Below are 21,583 nucleotides of genomic sequence, written 5' to 3' on the forward strand. Positions count from 1 at the left end.
ACTGGACATTATATCAGTCATAAACTTAAAACAAATTTTTGCAGAGTTGTCTGATAATCCTCAATGTGGATTCCTTAATGTTTATTGCTCAGGAGATACCACATTCTCTTGTTTCTTTGAGAATACTTTACTCTTTCAGGTTCTCAATATTTGAAGCTTTCCGTTTACATGTACTGTTTGATGGTTTTGACCAGAATGTTCAGGCATTTGGGGGATGTTAATTGAGTGTTTTCTTATATTCCAAAGTTTACAAGTGTGAAAGAATAGCAAAGTATGACTTTGTAGTATAACACATGTGAGGAACCGAGATAAATGTTGGTTGTTTCAGATGTGCAATTTTGTAAATTCTAGCATGGCTTAGATCAGGTGGGTGCAATTTTTTGTGTTTACCTAGTGTTTTGCGCAAAGAGAATTGTGTTTAAGCAAATGTGAAATTTGCAGTATGTTCAGACTTTTCCCAAATATGTGAATCATGTTGAAACAGGTTTACCTTTTTAGAACAGTGTTACACCCGAGCTGATTGTACTCTACATAATTTTGGTCATTGCATCCCAAACTAAATTGTTTGTGGTGAAGGGCTATGTTTGGTTTTTGTTTGTTTGTTTATAATCTTCATGGACTGAAACTGTTGTAAAATTTTTATTAGTAATTTCAACAGTCATAAATTATATTTCAGTAAACAATCTGGCTGTTATTGAGACAAATTACCAAGTCAGGAACTGAGTGAATATTATGTTTGATGTTAGTTTTTATGAGGGCTTCTCAATTTTTTAAATTTCATTCTTAGATGGCTTTTCAGAAGACCCATCTAAAAGCCTTGGGGTTTTGAACAGGCTCTTTCTTTCTTAGTAAGCCCTGAAATCCAAATGTTGTTTCTAATCCTGTAAGACTGCTTAAAGTTCCCCTTAGCTCCTCTACTAGCCCTTCTTTTAAATTTTAGATTAAATTTCATTTAGCATGTCTTGAACAGAAAAGCAATAACTAATGTTAAGGTTCATCTTTTTTTGTTTACCTTCTATCTGAAATCTTGGCCCTTTTATGTTCTCAACACCTTGGTAACTACTTCAGTGCCTTCAAACTAATTTTAAAAAATACTTTTTTTTTCTACCATTGATTCTTGCAGGAAGAATGCAAAAATTGCATTCTTATCCACAATAGCTTTTGCCTAAACATTATGAGAATTTTGCTGTCCTAGACCCTGAAGAAATTTTATAGCATATTTAATCAATGAATTTTAGAGACATTGTTGGTGCATCCTTTATACATAAAAAGGTAGTTCTAGCTGGGCACAGTGGCTCACGCTTGTAATCCCAGCACTTTGGAAGGCTGAGATGGGCGGATCACCTGAGGTCAGGAGTTCAAGACCAGCGTGGCCAACATCCCCATCTCTACTAAAAATACAAAAAAATTAGCTGGGCTTGATGGCACATGCCTGTAGTCCCAGCTACTCAGGAGACTGAGGCAGAACAATCACTTGAGCTGAGATCATACCCCTGCACTCCAGCCTGGGCAACAGAGTGAGTAGTTATTTTTTGTGCCTTGGCTAGGCATATACCATTTGTATAATGAATTGAATCTCCAATGATTGAACAGTATAACTTGCAGATCCGAACACTTTAATTTCAGTAGAATTATTTCAGTTTAAGTTGTTAGTTTTGTGGTCTGTGGTAGGCCTTCCTTCTTGTCTTCTGCTATCTCTCCATGTAAACTTCATGTTTTGATTCCTTTGGGTATTGAGTAGATAATCTGTCCTTTATTATTTCATTTCCTTCCACTGCCCATCACTTGGCTCATTGCCTATCTACTGTATTAGGTGGGCATAAGAAATTAAAAGTGAAACTTCTTTCATGGCACTGACACCATTTTTATATTGCCTTCTTCCTAAAATTTTGGCTGCATCTATTTGCCATTACCCTCTTCACCATGCTCTAGACTCCCTAGAGTTCACCCTACATATTTATTTTCATCATCCCTCCTCTTCAGCTAGTATTTTCCACTCCACCAGAAATGTCCTGCACCTCGAACCCTCGCAAATACCTTTATCATTAACTCCAGTTTGTCTTCCAAAATTTAGCATAAATGTCAACTCTACTATGAAACTTTTTCTACTTCCCTGCCCTCACTGAAGGCAAAACTAATTCCCCTACTGCTGCTCTTTACATATAGCACTCTTGATAGACTTTATCACATAAAATGGTTTTCCCCTTTTGCCAAAATTTGAGGGCTGTGAGGATTGGGACTCTGACTTGACTAGCCTGGTACCTAGCACAGTATCTGGCAGATACTTTCAGATCCCATCCTGCCTGCTTATCCCAAGGTGGCAGCCTCAACCTTTGGATAAAATTTTTAAAAAGAGTATAATAACACCAAATGTATTTATTCATAATATTTTGATTATATATTGGTTATATATACAGTTATATATACTACTCCCTTCTAATGTTAGCCAAATATACAAGATTTGGCCTTTGGCTGTAGAGTTTTTGCCTATTCCTATGTACCTTCCATGTTATGGCTTTTAAAAAATCATTCCTTCCAAAATGTCCAGTGTCTTAATCCTTTCTTTTCATATTTCGTGCTAGAGCAGCACTCAAATCAGGGAACAGAAGGGAACTATTTATTTTTAAGTATTTTTGAATAGCTATAGGACTGTATTTGTTTGGTAGTATCTTTTTACACATTGGATAACAACATTAACTGAAAAAGGATTTAGGGGAAAATGCAATTAACTTTACATTTTCTAAAGCCCTGCTTGTCCCAGATTTCCATAAATCTCTCTTCTGAATGTAATGCTGTATGTCTCCAAATGTGCTGTCCTTCTTTATGATGTGAGAGTCACTTATGTTAAGGCTGATTTTTTTTTAACAAATGCAATCAAAGCAGGAGTCCTGAGGCAGTTGCCTTTTATTCAAGTATTATGTCTTTCAACCTGTTTGCCTATCCTTACTCTAGGTTGAAATAAAGCACATATTTTTTAGTTGTCTAATACAGTTTCTAGTTTTAAACCCTTTTCATGGAACATTGTAGAAGATAATATAATGATGTATGCTTTAAGTTTAAATTCTCATCTCAAAAGCAAAAATTGCCCTAGTAATTTACTATTTCACTGTTGTAAACTAAATAGGCATATAGATTCCTATTTTTATGGCCTCTGTTTAAGACAGTTGAAATTTTCCTTGTGTCCATAGAACTTTTTATCAGTCTTTAAACACTTGGAGTGAGAAATTATAAACTGTGAGTGGCTGCTGGAATACACTAAATACGTTTTAAGATAAGTTACCATTAAGTTCCGTAGGATACAAGTTAGTCCCTTTAGCTGCTGCTACTCCTGCTTCCTGCTTGTTGGTTCATTAAACAAATATTCATTAATTTAAGTGTCTTTTAATTGTAAAGAATGGTGTCATTGAAATATGAGATTGAAAGTAACATTGTCTTCATCCTCAAGTTCCACACTGTATATTGGAGAGGGGCCAAAATTTATGCCAAAACCATTATTTATTGTGTACTTGCTATATCTTATTGAGGATAAAGCAATGAACAAATATTGGTACATATAGCCAAAGCAATCCTAAGCAAAAAGAAAAAAAGCTGGAGGTATCACATTAACTGCTATAAAACTATGCTACAAGGCTACAGTAACCAAAATGACACGATACAAGTACAAAAATAGACACAAAGACCAATGAAACAGAACCCAGAAATAAAGCGGCACATCTGTAACAAGCTCATCTTCAACAAAGTCAACAAAGGTAAACAATGGAGAAAAGGATACCCTATTCAATAAATGGTACTGGGAATATTGGCTAGCCATATGCAGAGGAAAGAAACTTTACTCTTACCTCTCACCATATTTAAAAATTAACTCAAAATGGATTAAAGACTTACTTGTGATACTTAAAACTATGAAAGTGCTAAAAGAAAGCATAGGAAAAACACACCTGGATATTAGTGTAAGCAAATAATTTATGACTAAGACCTCAAAAACAAATGCAACAAAAACAAAAATATCTGAATGGGACTTAATTAAACTAAAGAGCTTCTTCTGCACAGCAAAAAGAACTATTGGCAGGGTAAAAAGACAGCCTAGAGAATAGTGTATTAGTTAGTTTTCACCCTGCTATAAAGAAATACCCAAGACTGGGTAATTTATAAAGGAAAGAGGTTTAACTGACACACAGTTCCACATGGCTTGGGAGGTCTCAGAAAACTTAGGATCATGGTGGAAGGGAAAGCAACACGTCCTTCTTCAGGATCTTGTGAGAAGTCATTCACTATCAGAAGAACAGCATGGGGGTAACCACCCCCATGACCCAGTCATTTCCCATGAGGTTTCTCCCCCAACTCATGGGGATTACAAAATTCAGATTACAATTCAAGATGAGATTTGAGTGGGTACACAGAATACAATATTTGCAAAGTATGCATCTGTCAAAGGTCTAGTATCCAAAATCTATAAGGACCTTAATCAGATCAACAAGAAAAAAAATTAAAAAGTAGACAAATGACATGAACAGACACTTCTCAAAAGAAGATATATAAGTGTATAACAAACATGAAAAGAATGCTCAACATCATCAGTCATCAGAGAAATGCAAATCAAAACCACAATGAGATACCATCTCACATCAGTCAAAATGGCCACTATTAAAATGTAAAAATTTCTAAAACCCAGACATAGGTGAGGATGCAGAGAAAAGGAAAAGTCATAACTTGTTGGTGGGAATGTAAATTAGTTCATCCCTGTGGAAAACAGTGTGGAGATTTCTTAAAGAAGTGAAAATAGAACTACCATTTTATCTAGCAGTGTCACCACTAGATATGTACCCAAAGGAAAAATCATTTTATCAGAAAGACATCTGCACTCATATGTTTATTGCAGCATTATTCACAATAGCAAAGGCATGAAATGAACCTAAGTGTCCATCAAGGTGGATTAGACAAAGAAAATTTGGTATATATACACCCAGAAATAGTATGCAGCCATAGAGAAGAATCAAATCACGTCCTTTGCAGGAAAATGGATGCAGCTAGAGGGCATTGTCCTATGCAAATTTACACAGAAACAAGTCAAATACCACATGTTCTCACTTTTAACTGGAAGATAAACAGTGAGTACACATGGACATAAAGATGGAAACAATAGACACTGGAGACTCCAAAATGGGAGAGAAAGAGTGGGGAAAAGGGTTGGAAAAGCTGTCTCTTGGGTACTATATCCACTGTTTGGGTGGTGGATTCACTGGAAGCTGAAACCCAGCATTATGCAATACATCCATGAAACAAATTTGTACGTGTACCCCGAGTCTATTTTTAAAAAAGATTATAAGGTTTAGCCTTTTCTGAATCTGGTAGTTACTGTTAAAAATGTTGACAGTCCAATGGTACACATATGGTAGGATCTGTTCTGACATTTGGTATGTGTTACAAGTGTTCTGTTACGTTATTTACACTTTATTGTGTTCCTTCTCTGTGCTTATATTTTTTTTAATTTCATAATTATTGACTTTAATGTCTTTTAGATTCAGTATTCCTAAACTGTGCTACAGTCCCTATGGGAACTAGAATAAGTTACGAGAGCCTTGAAGATGTTTTTGACTGCTGCATTCCATTATTTTCTCTTCCATTGATGGCCTATAGCTTCCACTGCTGAGTGGTGAAGGAGCTTAATTCTCCTGGGCCCATTAGATCTAACTTGTTTACTGCATTGATATCTATATGTTAAATGACAAGAGAGTTCAAGTTATTGAATAATTTTAAATTCAGCTCTAATTGGTGTCGTATGACCTGAAAAAGGCCATGGATGATGCCAGGAGCATGCTGTGAATTTCTTATAAATAATTCATGAATTCGATGATTCATTTGCCTGGATGTCTTGCTAAATGCAAAAGTTTGTAAGTCACAACTGATGATATAACACCTGTAAGTATTTAGTTCATATGCTAGAAGGTAATCTACCTTGATGATCTTCTAGCAAAATCTGCCATTAGAGAAGAGTTAATTGCACGAGGGAAAATGAATATTTCTTTGGGGTGAGACTTTGGCAAGCCACACAGTGCAGCTGTTGCAGTATGTATTTTCTGTCAAGCTGACAACTCGTCCATATATGCCCAATGTTAAAAATGCATCATGTCATTCTGTGCCTTATTCTGCATTACTCCAGTTTCTCTGCAAGATACAGTGACCTTGCCCACCTAGTAGTATAGGCTTAGAAATCTTTATTGAGGTCTTGAACTACTGACTTCTCAATAAAGAGCAGAGACGGAAATTTTGAAGTTACAAAATTGGAGTTTTTCATTCTTATAAGGCTGTAAGTGGAAATATGAAGATTGTTATAGGTTGCTTGTCAGGATAGGAAATTATTATTATCATAAGAGAATGAATAGCAATAAGACCTGTTGGTACTATTGAGTAGTTTTGTGGTTAATAACTCATAAATGCATTGGAAGTAATCATATCCTAAACATCTAAAGTTGATAACAACCTGTTGTAAGAAATTATTACTGCAGTTTAGTTCACCTCTTTTTTTAATAAGACTGGCCAGGCCTATAAAAATGGTTTACAGAAACTTATAGAACACCACTGTTTACCTGTTGATGGGATTTCACAAAGTAAAACTGCAATTGTTTTTAGCATGTGAGAATATGAGAACATCCTGGCTTACCATAAGAATAGTTGTAAGTTACAACTTACTATAAGTTACAACTGATAACATAATATCATGTGATATAACACCGTGTGATGATATAACATCAAGTATGTGATTTTTGCTGTGTGTTCATGTATGTGCTTATGTATGTGTGTATGTGTCCATACGTGTATACAAGATCATATCATACATATTTATAAATAGGCACTGTTATTTTCTATACAGTCTTTTTAAAATGTTGTATTTTTTAAATTATCTTAAAGATTGAGAAAACTGATGCTGGTCAAGATGTGGAGAAATAGGAAAGCTTTTACACTGTTGGTGGGAGTGTAAATTTGTTCAACCATTGTGGAAGACAGTGTGGCGATTCCTCAAGGATCTAAAACCAGAAATACCGTTTGACCCAGCAATCCCATTACTGGGTATAAACCTGAAGGATTATAAATCATTCTGTTATAAAGACACATGGACATGTATGTTCGTTGCAGCACTGTTTACAATAGCAAAGACCTAGAACCAACCCAAATGCCCATCAAGGATAGACTGGACAAGGAAAATGTGGCACATATATACCATGGAATACTATGCAGCCATAAAAAAGGATGAGTTCATGTCCTTGCAGGGATGAGGATGACACTGGAAACCACATTCTCAGTAAACTAACACAGGAACAGAAAACCAAACACCACATGTTCTCACTCATAATTGAGAGCTGAACAATGAGAACACATAGACACAAAGAGGGCAACATCACACATGGGGGCCTGTTGGGGGGTAGGGAACTAGGGGAGGGATAACATTAGGAGAAATACCTAATGTAGATGATGGGTTGATGGGTGCAGCAAATCACCATGGCTCGTGTATATGCCTGTGTAACAAACCTGCACCTTCTGCATATGTATCACAGAACTTAAAGTACAATAATAATAATAATAATAAGGATAGCCTAAGTGATGACAGGCTGTTCTTGGAACATTTAGGGCATTCAGTGGTCAGTGAAGGTGACTGTTTAGAGGAATAATTTGCACAAAGTTCTTCCTTGACCTTCATTTTTTATTTTCCATTTCTTTAAAACTTATTTTGAATTACTTAAAGGTCTTGTTTTCACCAAGGATGTCGCAAAAGTGAATTCAGATGACCAAAAAGTGTAAGAAAAGTTGTGCAACATCATGACATATAAGAGAAATGCAAAATAAGACCACAATGAGATTTCACTGCACACACACCAAAATGGCTAAAAATAACACACTACCTACCAAGTATGTGGAGCAACTGGGACTCTTCACTTCGCTTATGGATTATGAAATCGAATGGCCACTTCAGAAAACTTACTGGATTGGCATTGCCCTAATAAAGTTAAATATATGCCTACCCTGTGGCCAAGATAAATAAATGCATATATCTAAAAAAAAAGACTTTTATCATTACTTTTAATGGGAAAAAACTCAATTACTTTTGCACCAGCCTAATATAAGAATGCTCATAGATGCTTTATTCATAATAGCCCCTAACTAGATACAATCTTATATCCGTCAATAAGAGAATACATAAATTATGATATATTCATACAATGAAATACTATGCAGTGGGTCGGGCATGGTGGCTCCTGGCTGTAATCCCAGCACTTTGATGAGGCCGAGGCAGGTACATCACAAGGTCAGGAGATTGAGACCATCCTAGCCAACATGGTGAGACACCGTCTCTACTAAAAATACAAAAATTAGTTGGGTGTGGTGGCATGCACCTGTAGTCCCAGTTACTCGGGAGGCTGAGGCAGGAGAATTGCTTGAACCCAGGAAGGGGAGGTTGCAGTGAGCCAAGATTGTGCCACTGCACTCCAGCCAGGGTGACAGAGCGAGACTTCGTCTCAAAAAAAGTAAAATTAAATTAAAAAAAAAAAATATATATATATGTAAAGAATGCACTGTTTATTGAAACACACAACTTAAAAGAAGCTAAAAAATTATGTTGAGCTAGAGAAACCAGGCACAAAAGAGTGACATAGTCTGCGATTCCATTTATATGAAGTTTAGCATAAGCAAAATCAATCTGTGTCATAGAGGTCAGAATGATGCAGTCTGGGAGTCTGAGGAGGTGCTATAGACTAGAAAGAGCACAAGGGAACTTTATGGGGTAATGGAAATGTTCTATAACTTGATCTAGGTAATGGTCACACAGGTAGATACAAATATAAAAATTAAGCTGTACACTGAAGGTCTTTGCATTTTATTGTAAATTATGTGTCAATGTTTAAAAACATTGATTTCTAAGTTAGTGTTATGTCTCAGAAAACAATCATATTAAACCCATATGCCAGAGGCAGCCATTTTGGTGTTTGTGTTGGTTAAGCCTTAGTTAAGAGAAGTTATATTTGCACGTATAGAAATCCTGGAGCAGCTTCAGAAAGAAAAATACTTCTGCTTCATTCAGGCCCATTGTTACTTATTTGTGTACTAAAGGCAACATCAGTCTCAACTCTACTAATAACTTAATTTCTTATATTTAGATTCTTACTTACATAGAGTTTTCTGTTTCTCTTTTCTTCCTTTATAGCACATGATTCAGCCTAATTGGAGATTCTAATTTTCTTTAGTTACTGTGACCCATACTCCATCTTGAATTTTTCTGTTAAACTTATATAGCAGACCAAAGCTTATTGAGAATGTGTGAGCCCCAATGCAATGTACACAGAGGGATAGATATAGCTCTTTCCTTCAAAAATTGTTGAATCAGAATTAAATGAGAAGAATCATACTAATAACAATCATGGGAAGCATTCTTTTGAATACTAACTTTATGTTAGACATGGTCGAAGCACTTTATATGAATTATTTCACTTAATCATTACAAAAACCCTAGGAGGCAGTGCAAGATGTTAGCGTAAGACTGACATATTTTGTATGAAAGAGAAAGATGAATAACTTCTCTGTTATCTCAGGCAATTAAATTCTGGCCTGACTTGCAAACTCAGCTTTAACAAAATAAAGGTAAGTGACTGAACTCATTCACTTTAGAAGACAGTTTAGATATAACCTGTTGTAACTGAACATGCCCTTTGAGGATTTCTCCCCCACCTCCTCTACACACCACATACAGTGTTCTCATTGGAAAAAATAATATGAGTGATTTTTTTTTGTTAATTGGACTTTTATAAATGGGCATCCTTGATAACTGCCCATCTTCTCACCACCATATTCAGTTTTGAGATAGATGCTTTTTTAAATCCCCGTTTTACTGATAAGCAACTGAGGCTTGGGCAATTTGAGTAATATGCTATATTAGTTTTCTATTGCTGTGTAACAAATTACCACTAACCTGGTAATTTAAAGCTACACAGATTTATTACTTCACAACAGCTTCCATGGGTCATGAGTATGGGCACAACTTAGTTGGGTCCTCTGCTTAGGTTGTTAACAATGCTGCAAAATTAAAGTTCAGATGGGCTGCATTCTTATCTGGAGCTCAAGATCCTCTTCCAAATCCACATGGTCGTTGGCAGAAGTTAGTTTCTTACAGCTGTCTGATGGATGTCCCATTTACTTACTAGCTATTGGCCAGAGACTGCTTTCTGCTCCAGAGCTTTCTCCCACTTGATTGGCCCTCCCACACGTGGCAATTTATTTCTTCATGTCCAGCAGGAGAATCTCCAACTTTGTATGGGGTAGGGGATGAGGGAGCAGGATAAGACCTTCTTTTAAAGGGCTTACCTGATGAGGTCAAGCCTACCCAGTATCGTCTCCCCTTTTATTAACTCAAAGTCACCTTATTAAGAACCTTAATTACATATGAAAAGTCTCATTTGCCATAAAATGTGATATAATCACAGGATTTATATCCTGTCATATTCACAGGTCCTCCCCACACTCAAGAAGAGGAGATAATAAAGGTGTGTACACTGGGGGGTGAGAATCTTGGGGACCATCTTAGAATTCTGCCTATTACACATGGATAGTAACCCAGCAGGTAATTGACAGAGCATTGCCCTCTGAGCAAAGCATGCATTAAAATCATGAAGCTGTACTACCTCTCAGAAACATGAAACATTAACTACCTGAAAAAAAGTTTTTAAAATTATTCCAAATACTTGATTTTGTGGATAATTTGACAATGAGTACCATTAAAGTAAGTGTAGAATGGGTTAGTACCTAAAAATGGACGTATGTAAATAATGTTATGAAACAAAAATGAGACTATAAAATATAGATTTGAATATATAATGATATAAAATACTTAATTTAAATTTCTAGATCTTTTAAAAACTTAGCTGTCATTTGAAATATATATTAATTATAGTGAAAGATGGTTTACCATACTAAGTAGCAGGTGATAAATGTTAAATACTTGTACTGACAGTAAGTACTATAGAAGTTCAGAGTAGGAGAGATTAATGTGGACTAGAGTTTCCCTTTAGATGTAAAATAAAATTAATTTTTTATGAAGTAGCTTATTAGAAATTTTGCCCAGCACTGGTTCATATTCTATTGCTTGTCATCTGCTTGGTGCACAGGATTGCATGTCTTCTTTGAAGAAGAGCCAGTCTTCTTAGATGTGATGCATTCTCATTTAAATGGAAATCCTTTAGCATTACTACAGTCATTCAATTAAAATCTTAATCACTGTAATAGCCCTCCATCTTTTATCATAGGATAAGAAACACGGTGTTGCTGGGTATCTCTGTTAGTTGATACTTTTTACCCATCAGTCCATCATTTGCAATTATTGCAAAATAAATTTGGTGGGATTTTCTTCCCCTTACACTAGGGATCTCATTTTTCATTCAGTTGTTTTATGTCTGTGGAGTAGATAGCCATTTCAGTTGTTTTAAATTATTTCTTTTTTTTTAAATAGGTCATAGTAGACTGAAAATACCCCCCAAATGTGACCATGTCTTAATTCCCAAATGTCACATTACGTGTCACAAAGGACTTTGTAAAGCAAGAGACTTTGCAGATGTGATTAAGGCTCTTGAGAGGGGGAGATTACCTGTATTACCCAGGTAGGCCCAATAAAGTCCAAGTGGTCCTTATTAGAAGGAGCAGAAGGAATCAGAGGAAAAGGCAATGTGTGATAATGATGGAAGCAGGAGTTGGAGTGATACAGTGTAAAGACGGAGGAAGGGCCATAAAAGTGAGAAATACAGGTGGCCACGAGAAACTAAAAAAGGCAAGGAAGCTGATTCTCTCTTCAAAGCCAAAGGAACCAGCCCTGCCGACATCTTGACTTCAGCCCAGTGAAACAGATTTCAAATTTCTGACCTCCAGAATTGTAAGAGAATACGTTTGTGTTATTTTAAGCTACAGAGTTTGGCTAACTTGTTATAGCCCCAGTAGGAAACTAATACAGAAGTTGTAATATATTTGTTTACTGAAAAAGTCGTATTTCTCTTGCGCATTGAGCAAATAAGCTTCCCTTAGCATGCAAATAATTGTATGTGAAAAGTGAGGTTATTTCATAGGATATAGATAGAAGATTAAGAATTTTCGCTTGTTTGGTTAATGTAAGTGTTCAATATGCAGAAGATATTTTGGATTTGTTTGAATAGAAATAGAAAATGGCAAGAAAGTAAAGTGTTAACATAAATGGGCTTTGAATGAAAACCTGAGGGAAGAGGAAGTGATAGTGGAAGCTGTCAAGGGCACTTCAAATAACTTGTTGAGATCTGCTTAGTTTCTTTCTCTTATATTCTCTTTATCTTTCACTAAAGACTGAATCTATGTATCTAGAGTAAAGAGGTCTTGAACACATAACTTCTCCACAGGTGGATTTGTTCTTTCCAATTTGTGTTAAAGGCTATACTCTGGCTGCCCAAAAGAAATAACAGCTGCTAGGAATAACACATCTTCAAACAACCCATCTTGCTAGTTAAGTAATTGGAGTTGGAGGCCCTTTTTTGCTGTGCTCCAGATCTAAATTGAAGAGAAGTTTTTATATTCTAAAGGGCTACCCTTGGAAGAGTCTGATCGTTGGCTGGATTCATTTTCAGAAATGCACCTTCATCTGTTTAGTTTAAGATTCTTTCTTGCACATCAATATCTTTCATTATTTTGTTAATTACAAGTGTCCACCTTCATAAGCAAGTTGCTCATCTGCAACACCTGCAACATTTACATTAAACTAGAATATTTCTGTTTAGACAAACTGGAATCTAGATATACCATGTTTCTGAAATACACTGAAGAAAAGTTGCTTAGTTGCACTAAGTCAACAATGTTCAGAGATGAGCTAAGTATAACAATTCAACCTTCCTAGGCCAAGGCTAATAGTAAGGCATACGGAGATGTTCCATTATATAGACCAGTAGTTTTCAAAGTATGGCCTCAGATCAGCAACATGAGCAAATTCTCTGACTCTGTTCCAGACAGAAAGATTTGGAAACTCTGGGGATGAAGCTGTTGTTTCATGTTTAACAAGCACCCTCCAGGTTATTCTGATACACATTAAAGTTTGAGAATCATTGATACAGATTAAGTTTTGTTCTCACTGATAGAACAGGCTTGCAGCTAAAATGTTGCAAAATCTGACTATTGACATGTCAGAGATAATTTGCAACTGCTTCCTTTCTGCCTGAGTTCTGTCAGACTGTAATCACTTGTTTAGATTAATTGAAAAATCATTGTTTGTAGATGAAATTAAATGTTTTGTATTTAAATAACTGTTTTTGCTTAGAGTCCTATTTTGTTGAAAGTGGTTGGTTTTATCTGTGTTCTGTAGACATTTATAAAACCTCATCAAAGTTCTACCAATAAGTTACATTCTATTTGGTATAAGATGAAATGTTTTACATCAAATCTCATCCTGTGTAATGGCCAAAGAGTATTTAAGGTGACTGAATGGATTCCTTGGGTCAGTATTCAAAAGTAAACATTTTAAGATGTTAATATTTAAGGCTTTTACCTCTTCTCAAAATTGATTTTATGTCACTCTCATTATTTGCAACTCCTGAAATCACCAAGAATCTTGCTTAAGCAATATGTAGCAGCACTTTATTTTTCTCGTCTTTATATGGATTTACTGAAGTGTAGGTTGTTTGAAAATGGATGTAGCTTTGGGGCACAAGTCTGTTTAGCTGTGTGAATTCTATAATTTAATATTTAAGACAAAATAATGGCTTTGGCTTGGTAAACATATATCACTGATTTCTGAAAAACCAATAGAAAGAACTTGTTTTATTGTGTTCTTATTTGACAGGTAATCTTATGGTTCTTTTTAGGTATCCAGTAGGAAAAGCACTCTCCAGTGTTCATCTGTGGAACTGGATGGTTCCTACTTGAGTGTAGCCAGACCACAAACCTGCTATCAAACCAAGCAAAGACCTAAGTCTGCGATCCAGGATTCAGCTTCAGAATCCCTTATAGGGTTTAGGAATAATTCTTTGAAACCAGTAACTCCTCGTCATCCCAAAGATGATCTAGAGAAGATACCATCAGAGACCAGAACATGTAATTATGAATCTCCAGGGAGAAAACCAGTAGAAGCAGTCCTGACAGAGAAAATGCCCCAAGAAGAATTGCAGAGAAAGGAATGTCGACACCTTAAGCCTATTCCTAGTCAGTGCTGTGGTCGCAGACTTGCTGCAGATCGTGTTCGTGAGAGCCACCCTATGAACACGGCCTCTCAATATCCTAAGACACATCCAGAATCATGCAGTTATTGTGGTCTTTCTTGGGCATCTCTGGTGCATGGTGGAAGGGTGCTACAACCCAGTGAAACTTTGAAAAAGCACATCTCAGAAGAGAGAAGGCGGCAACTGATGCTTCAGAAAATGGAGCTAGAAATTGAAAAGGAGCGCCTTCAGCACCTGCTGGCCCAGCAGGAGACAAAGCTTCTTCTGAAACAGCAGCAGCTTCACCAGTCTCGACTGGATTACAATTGGTGAGTTCTGCCTGTTCCTTTAGCAATGTCTGTATTTTGGAAAACACAGTGTAAAACTGTTGTATTACAGTAGCAGATGTGTAGAACCAGAGATTCTTCAGGCTCTTGGCTTGCTCAAGATGCAAATGTCTGCTAAGTAAATTCCCTTGTATTCTTTGGAAGACTTCAAAGATTATCTTGTCTTCCAAATTGTTAGCTTAGAGTATCTGTTTCTGAGCAGTCTGGTGTTAACTTTGGCTGGGTTCCAAAGACAGCATTTTAAAATGATACTACCTTTACACAGAATCCTTTGCTGTTTGATATCATTGTGAACAATATTAGGCATTAAATAAAAGCTTGAGATTTCGGAGTGTGGAATTAGATTGTGAAGCAGTGAGATTAGCTATGATCATTCCAAATTTATTTTTACCTGCCATAATATAAAATACAACAAATGATGGCTCCGAGTCTTCTAAATTCAACCCTTTCTGGCCGTGAAGCATGACCTGTTGAATGACGAATTCTCATAAACCTATCCACATTTAGGCTGTTCTTCCCTTTGCAATTCTTCCCTAAGAACAGTGTTTCAAAAGCTGAATTGCTGTTTTGTTATTATATAGTGCTTTGTTTCTCCACATCCTTGCTAGCATTTGGTATTGTCATTAATTTTTATTTTACCTCTTCTAATATGTGTATAGTGACATTTCATTGCAGTCTTAATTTGCATTTAATTAATGACGAATGATGTTGAGCATCTTTTTGTGTGCTTGTTTGCCCTCCTAACTTCAGTAAATTCTCTCTTCAGTATTGCCTATATTCTAATTTGATCATTTGGGTTTTGCTCTCTGGAGAGTTGCCCAGGGTGGAGTACTATGGCGTGATCTTGGCTCACCACAACCTTTGCCTTACAGGTTCAAGTGATTTTCCTGCCTCAGGCTCCCCGAGTAGCTGGGATTACAGGCACACACCACCACACCCGGCTAATTTTTGTTAGTAGAGACAGGGTTTCTCCCATGTTGGCTAAATTGGCCTCAAACTCCTGACCTGCCCACCTCAGCCTCCCAAAGTGCTGGGATTACAGGTGTGAGCCGCCATTCCTGGCCTGAAGATGTTTTTTTGTTTCTTTTTTTTTTTTTGAGATGGAGTCTTGCTCTGTTGCCAGGCTGGAGTACAGTGGTGCAATCTCCGCTCACTGCAGTCTCCACCTCCCAGGTTCAAGAGAGTCTCCTGCTTCATCCTCCCAAGTACCTGGGATTACAGGCATGCACTACCACATCCAGCTAATTTTTGTATTTTTAGTAGAGACGGGGTTTCACCATGTTGGCCAGAATGGTCTCAATCTCCTGACCTCGTGATCCACCCGCCTCGGCCTCCCAAAGTACTGGGATTACAAGTGTGAGCCACCGCACCCTGCCAAGACATTTTTAATTGAACACCTTTCACCTCTAGTTCTCCTGCTTACTCCCACCATGTTTTATCATAGCTGGTGCAACCCAGAACTAGGACCATAAATCTATCCATTTAATTGATCAGTATCACAATTCATATTTCTAGGCTGAAAGTTGCCCTACTCTCTGGTCTACTTTTTAGATTTATGTAATTTTATCACTTTGGAGTTATCTGAAATTCAACCTTCTGCACATTAGCATCAGATAACAAGAATATCTCAAATGAATCCTCCTAAGACATTGCTTTTCTTGTGCCACTTCCGAATTTTAAAAACCCATGATAATTTTGTATTAGGTTGTGTTTATTCAAACTAATATTTGAAGGCTTTATAATTTGGAACAACCTCTCTACCCATTTGTCCCACTTTTCCTAAGAAATAGTTTTTTTTTTTTTTCAAAAGGCAGATTTGTTTCCTTGAGATCTTCTCAGTATACCATTCATGTTTCTTTCTCAAGCCATACCTTTCCCTCTGATTTAAATATCTCTGTCCTACTTTTCCATTTATCCACACCATGACTCTTCATTACAACACAGTCAAAATCCCACTACTTAAAATCTCTAGGTCTGGTTTCTTTTTCACATAACTAATAATTTGTTATTGAATATATCCAAAATTAGCACCTTATTGTTTAATGTGTAATGTTGGTCTGTAATTCAGTTTCATTCTCTTTGTCTGAGTACATATTTACTAAGCCCTCTGCTCTGCACAAAACTTTGTGAAGAGTACTAAAATAAGCAAGACTTTATCTTGGCTCGATATAATACACATAATCTCACTCTTTAATTTTACATAATTTTAACTTTTATATAACTTTACTGATCTTGTCATTTACATTCCCCAAGGAATTTTTTTTTTTTTTTTTTTTGAGACAGCATCTCACTCTGTCGCCCAGGCTGGAGTGCAGTGGTTTGATCTTGACTCACTACAACCTCTGCCTCCTGGATTCAAGCGATTCTCCTGCCTCATCCTCTCAAGCAGCTGGGATTACAGGCACCTGCCATCACACCTGGCTACTTTTTGTATTTTTAGTAGAAATAGGATTGCACCATGTTGGCCAGGCTGATCTCAAACTCCTGACCTCAGGTGATCCACCTGCCTCAGCTTCCCAAAGTGCTGGGATTACAGGTGTGAGCCACCGTGCCCAGCCCCAGGGAATTTCATTTCAGCTAAATTCATGAATTACTATCTGCTATTCACAAGCCGTTGTTTATAGTGCTTAGGATGTTCCGGAAAAATATTGGGAAGGCAATCTAATTGAATACCAAATGAGTAGCACAGAATTGTTATAGTAGTTCAGAATCTTGGGATGAGCTTGTCATTTTAGAACAAATTTGGTATGGCATTGACATTTCCTTAAATTGTAATTAATGATTCATTCTGCCACCTTGCTACTACATGACTGCTAGTAACAACTTTTGAAAGGGTATTATCTTTGTGAGCACTTTCCAGATTGATCAGAGAGGATTTATCCACAATATTATTCACGATTGTGCCAAGAACCATCTTAAATCATTTTTGGAGCAAAGTAATGTATGTATAATGAATAAAAATCGAGGCTAATTATAAATATTTACCTTTGTCTCCTACTCTAACAATATGCCTTAACACATGATTTATACCTTTGATAAAATTCAGTGTTAACCAGTGAAAAACATGTCACCTTGAGAGAGTTATGTGCCTGGCCCTCACTTTAGTCATTTGTAAATAGATAATGGTAAAAGTAGCTACGTTATAGAGTGGTTGTGAGGATTAGTACAATAGTATGTATAAAATGCACTCCTTAAAGGTAGTTGCTGTCATCAAGATCATCACTACAGCTGTAGCAGCTACTCTGACTGCTATTATTGCTACTGTTTTTTCACTTTTCTCATAATTGCCTGATCTGGGCATTTTGCGTCTGTATTTACCTACCTATGTGTCACTACCAAATATTAGTCTTAAACTGTAAGTTCCTAAGAGTAATTAATCCATGTACTTTGTATATTACTGTGCACTTAGTTGGAATTATAAGACTGTCTTTTGACAATGATGAAAATGACAATATTATTTTAATGTTTTTACACTTCATGTTTTGATTTCATAGGTAAAAAATATACTTTACAAATGAGGACATTTCTTAAAAGCCAAGAGAATAAGTATCACATATTTGATACCGGTGATTGACACTCAAACTCCTGGTAGAAGACCTTTTGCTGTGTTTTCAATGGCTTTCCCTCCTCAGTACATATCAGTGCGGGGCTAAGTGTAAGCATTGATGGATACAGTGTCTTCCAATTCTTTGGGAAGAATTCATCTTTGACTCAGGGAAAATATGTTGGTCAGTGAGCTGTAGCCCTAACTCTTTAAAATGTCAGTATGAGAAGTGGGTGCTTCCTATATAAATAAATGTGATCAGGGTCAGTGATAATTAGGTGCTAGACTTCACATTGAGACACTGGTGATCAAAAATATACTTGCTTACAATGAATAGAGGGAATAATTAACTTTCTATGGCAGAGATTTCAAGTGCTCCTATTGAATTAGGGATATAATTTTTAAATGATATTCTAACCAACTTAATCTTCCCTACCTTTCCTATAAATAAAGAAAATTTAAGTTACTATGAAATCAATTTTTATGTATATTTAGGAATTACTCATTTATTTTTGACAGACTGAGTTTTAATTTGAAAATAATTTCTGGGGATCGAGCTGAAAAAGCATGGTTTTCCAAAGTTTGTCATTTAGGTTCACAAGATTAGAAATTCTTAAAATTAATTTTTACAGGTTAAGAACTCAGGCTGTGTTTAAGTCAAGAGAACTGGTTGCTGAAAAAGAGCTTACTAAACCCCAAGAACTCAAACTGGATGTGAATGGCAGTGACTCTGGACCAAGGTAAACCTGAAGTCTTAGTGAAACAAGAATATTAAGGGCGTAAATATTTAGGATATGTTTGGTGTACATTTATAGCTCTGTATTGATTCATACAGTTTTCTGACCATGTGAGTAAGTACATTCTTGTTATAAAATTTTGAAAAATATAGAAAGTATGAAAAACAAAATAAAAATGATTTATAATCCTACAACTTAGAGATAATCCTTTGAGCCCTTTTCTCCTATTTCTTTTTTTTTCTTTTTCTTTTTTGATGTGGTATTATAGTCTATATTGAGTATTAACAATTACGCTTATACAGAATTTTATGTTACTTTTTTCACTGTATCATATTTTCTGATTGTATTAAATACTCGGTGAAAACATTAATTCATTCAACAAATATGTATTACATGGTAACTTTCCCCAATATTTATCTATTAGTCTGTTATCGGATAATACTGGGTTTTTCTCTGCCTTGAAGAACATTTATCTAAATAAAATTTTTTACTTTACCTCTACCTATTTCCTTGTTATAGATTCCTGTAAGTGGAATTACTAGTACGAAGTATATATGAATCTTTTTATGATTCTCGATTCACATTGGCAAATGGTTTTGTGTGATTCCTGGCCTAGAGGCTAAATCTGCAACAACTAATCTGGATCCTGGGGCTAAAGAGTAGACCTTGAACCTGGGTCCTGGATCCTTAGTCTGTGGAGCCAGCCCAGCACTAGGTTCTGTGGGGTCAGGCCTAAGTCTGCCTCAGGGTGGGACCATAAAAACTGACCTAGCGTGGGACAAGCCTGGTGCCTGAGGTCAGGGATGCCAGTCTAGACTGAGGCAGGGGTAAACTGGGGCTGTGTGGACTGACCTGGTTCTGGGGTAGTCTGAAATCTGAGGCAGGCCTGGAACTTGGAATGGCAGGATCCCATGCCGAGGCAGGTCTGTTAAAATTTTTTTGTTTGTTTTTTGTTTTTGTTTTTGTTTTTGTTTTTTTTTGAGACTGAATTTCACTCTTGTTGCCCAGGCTGGAGTGCAGTGGTGCTATCTGGACTCACTGCAACCTCCACCTTCTGAGTTCAAGCAATTCTCATGTCTGAATGCTCAGTATATAGTATTGGCCTGGAGTTTGGGACCAGGAAGGCCTGCCCAACACTAGGTTTTACTGATGTAGGCCTGATATTAGCGTCTGAGGCAAAGTCTGGTTCTCACTTCCCTGTCTTCCCTGTGTTGGCTGAGCTTGGGGGAAGGGTGCTGCCAGTAACGTAAATCCATCCTTCCTACCCTCTTCAATACATTCTTTTTGATTTTTGTGCTACAGCCAAGTGCTATAATCTCTCACCTGGTTTATATAGCTCTCATAAAGGTATTTGTAGGTGAGTAGTTGTTCCAAATTGATGTTTCCAATGTGGGAGATGGGAGGGACAGGGACGAGTCCTTGAAAGTCCTATTCTGCCATCTTGCTGATGTTCCTCTTCCTACGAGCAGTTTTGACTGTTTTAGATGTTTCCTCTTTTATCTGTTCCTTCTAGTATTTATATCCATATTTCTGAATAACAGACTTATATAGTCATTAAGTATTGACTTTCTACTATGGAAGTTGTTGATTTAGCTCTCACTGATAACTATCTATTTGCTCCCTTTTATCTTCCCTCTGTTTACCTTTCTTCCTTTTTCCCTCTCTCCCCTCTCTCCATATGTCTGTCTACATATATAACATACTCCCACACATGCTATTTCCTTCCTCTGTCCTCTCAATATATCTATATCAAAATATTTATAAGACTGTAAATATTTTATGCACAGCTGAACTATGTACTTTACTATTACTAAATTTAATTTTGTATAATTATTTTCTCTGGAGTTTAAAAATGCCTTATTCAGCACAGAAAGACAAATACTGTGTGATCTGTCTTACATGTAGACTCTAAAAAGGTTGAATCAGTGGTTGCCAAGGCCTGGGGGTTTTGAGGAGTTGGGGATGGGGCTGGGGGCGGAATAGGAAGATACTGCTCAAAGGCTGCAAAGTTTCAGTGAGGATGAATACGTTCTGGAGGTCTGCTGTATAGCATGGTGACTATGGCTAATAATAATGTATCATATAATTGCATATTGCTAAGAGAGTACATATTTAATGTTAACACCACAAAAAATGTAAGTATGTGAGGTGATGGATTTGTTAACTAACTTGATTTAATCAGTTTGCAATGAATATATACAATGTATCAAAACATCACTTTGCATACAATAAATATATACAGTGTTTACCAATTACAATTTGCAAGATCCTTCCTGGAGACTTCCATAAAATCCTGCTCTAGTATGAACTTAATTATTCTCTAGGCATTTTGTCTATTGATTTCATTGAAATTTTCTTACCTATCATTGTGGAAATTTTATTTATTTCTTTTCTGTCTTATATTCCTTTTTTCCTAGATCACATGCTATCCTCTGTTTGGTTTATACCCTTTCATCTTACTAAAACATGCCCTGCAGTAGCTTACTGTAGGAGTACAGAGGCAGTAATTTTTTTGTGTTACACCTCTGAAAAATGTCTTTAGTCAATCTTCATGTTTAATTTGTAGTTGAGCTTTATACAGCATTCTGAGTTAGTAGTTAGTTTTCCTCAGAAGGGATTGAAGGTTGTGTTCTATTACCTTCTATTTTCTGGTTTTATCATTAAAAAGTGTGTTGCAGTCTGATTCTTGATTTTTTTATGTGACTTATTCCCCATCACAATTATTAGGACTTATCTTTCTCTAAAGTTCTTCTAAAAATTAATGCT

General features: G+C 36.4%; 1 protein-coding gene across 6 annotated transcripts in view; it reads left to right on the top strand.

The window, feature by feature from the left end:
• KIAA1328 (KIAA1328 ortholog) overlaps positions 1–21,583 on the top strand; it is a 340,638-nt gene that overhangs the window by 205,593 nt on the left and 113,462 nt on the right. For 5 of the 6 annotated variants that reach the window (XM_017505777.2, XM_037730389.1, XM_037730388.1 and 2 more), the window contains 2 exons: positions 13,857–14,518; positions 18,713–18,820. In XM_017505777.2, the coding sequence (XP_017361266.1) occupies positions 13,857–14,518; positions 18,713–18,820 (770 nt within the window). The remainder of the gene's footprint in view (positions 1–13,856; positions 14,519–18,712; positions 18,821–21,583) is intronic. The other variant, XM_017505778.2, reaches the window with a different exon arrangement.

Source organism: Cebus imitator, unplaced genomic scaffold (genome assembly GCF_001604975.1).
Source record: "Cebus imitator isolate Cc_AM_T3 unplaced genomic scaffold, Cebus_imitator-1.0 Scaffold342, whole genome shotgun sequence".
NCBI lineage: Eukaryota > Metazoa > Chordata > Mammalia > Primates > Cebidae > Cebus > Cebus imitator.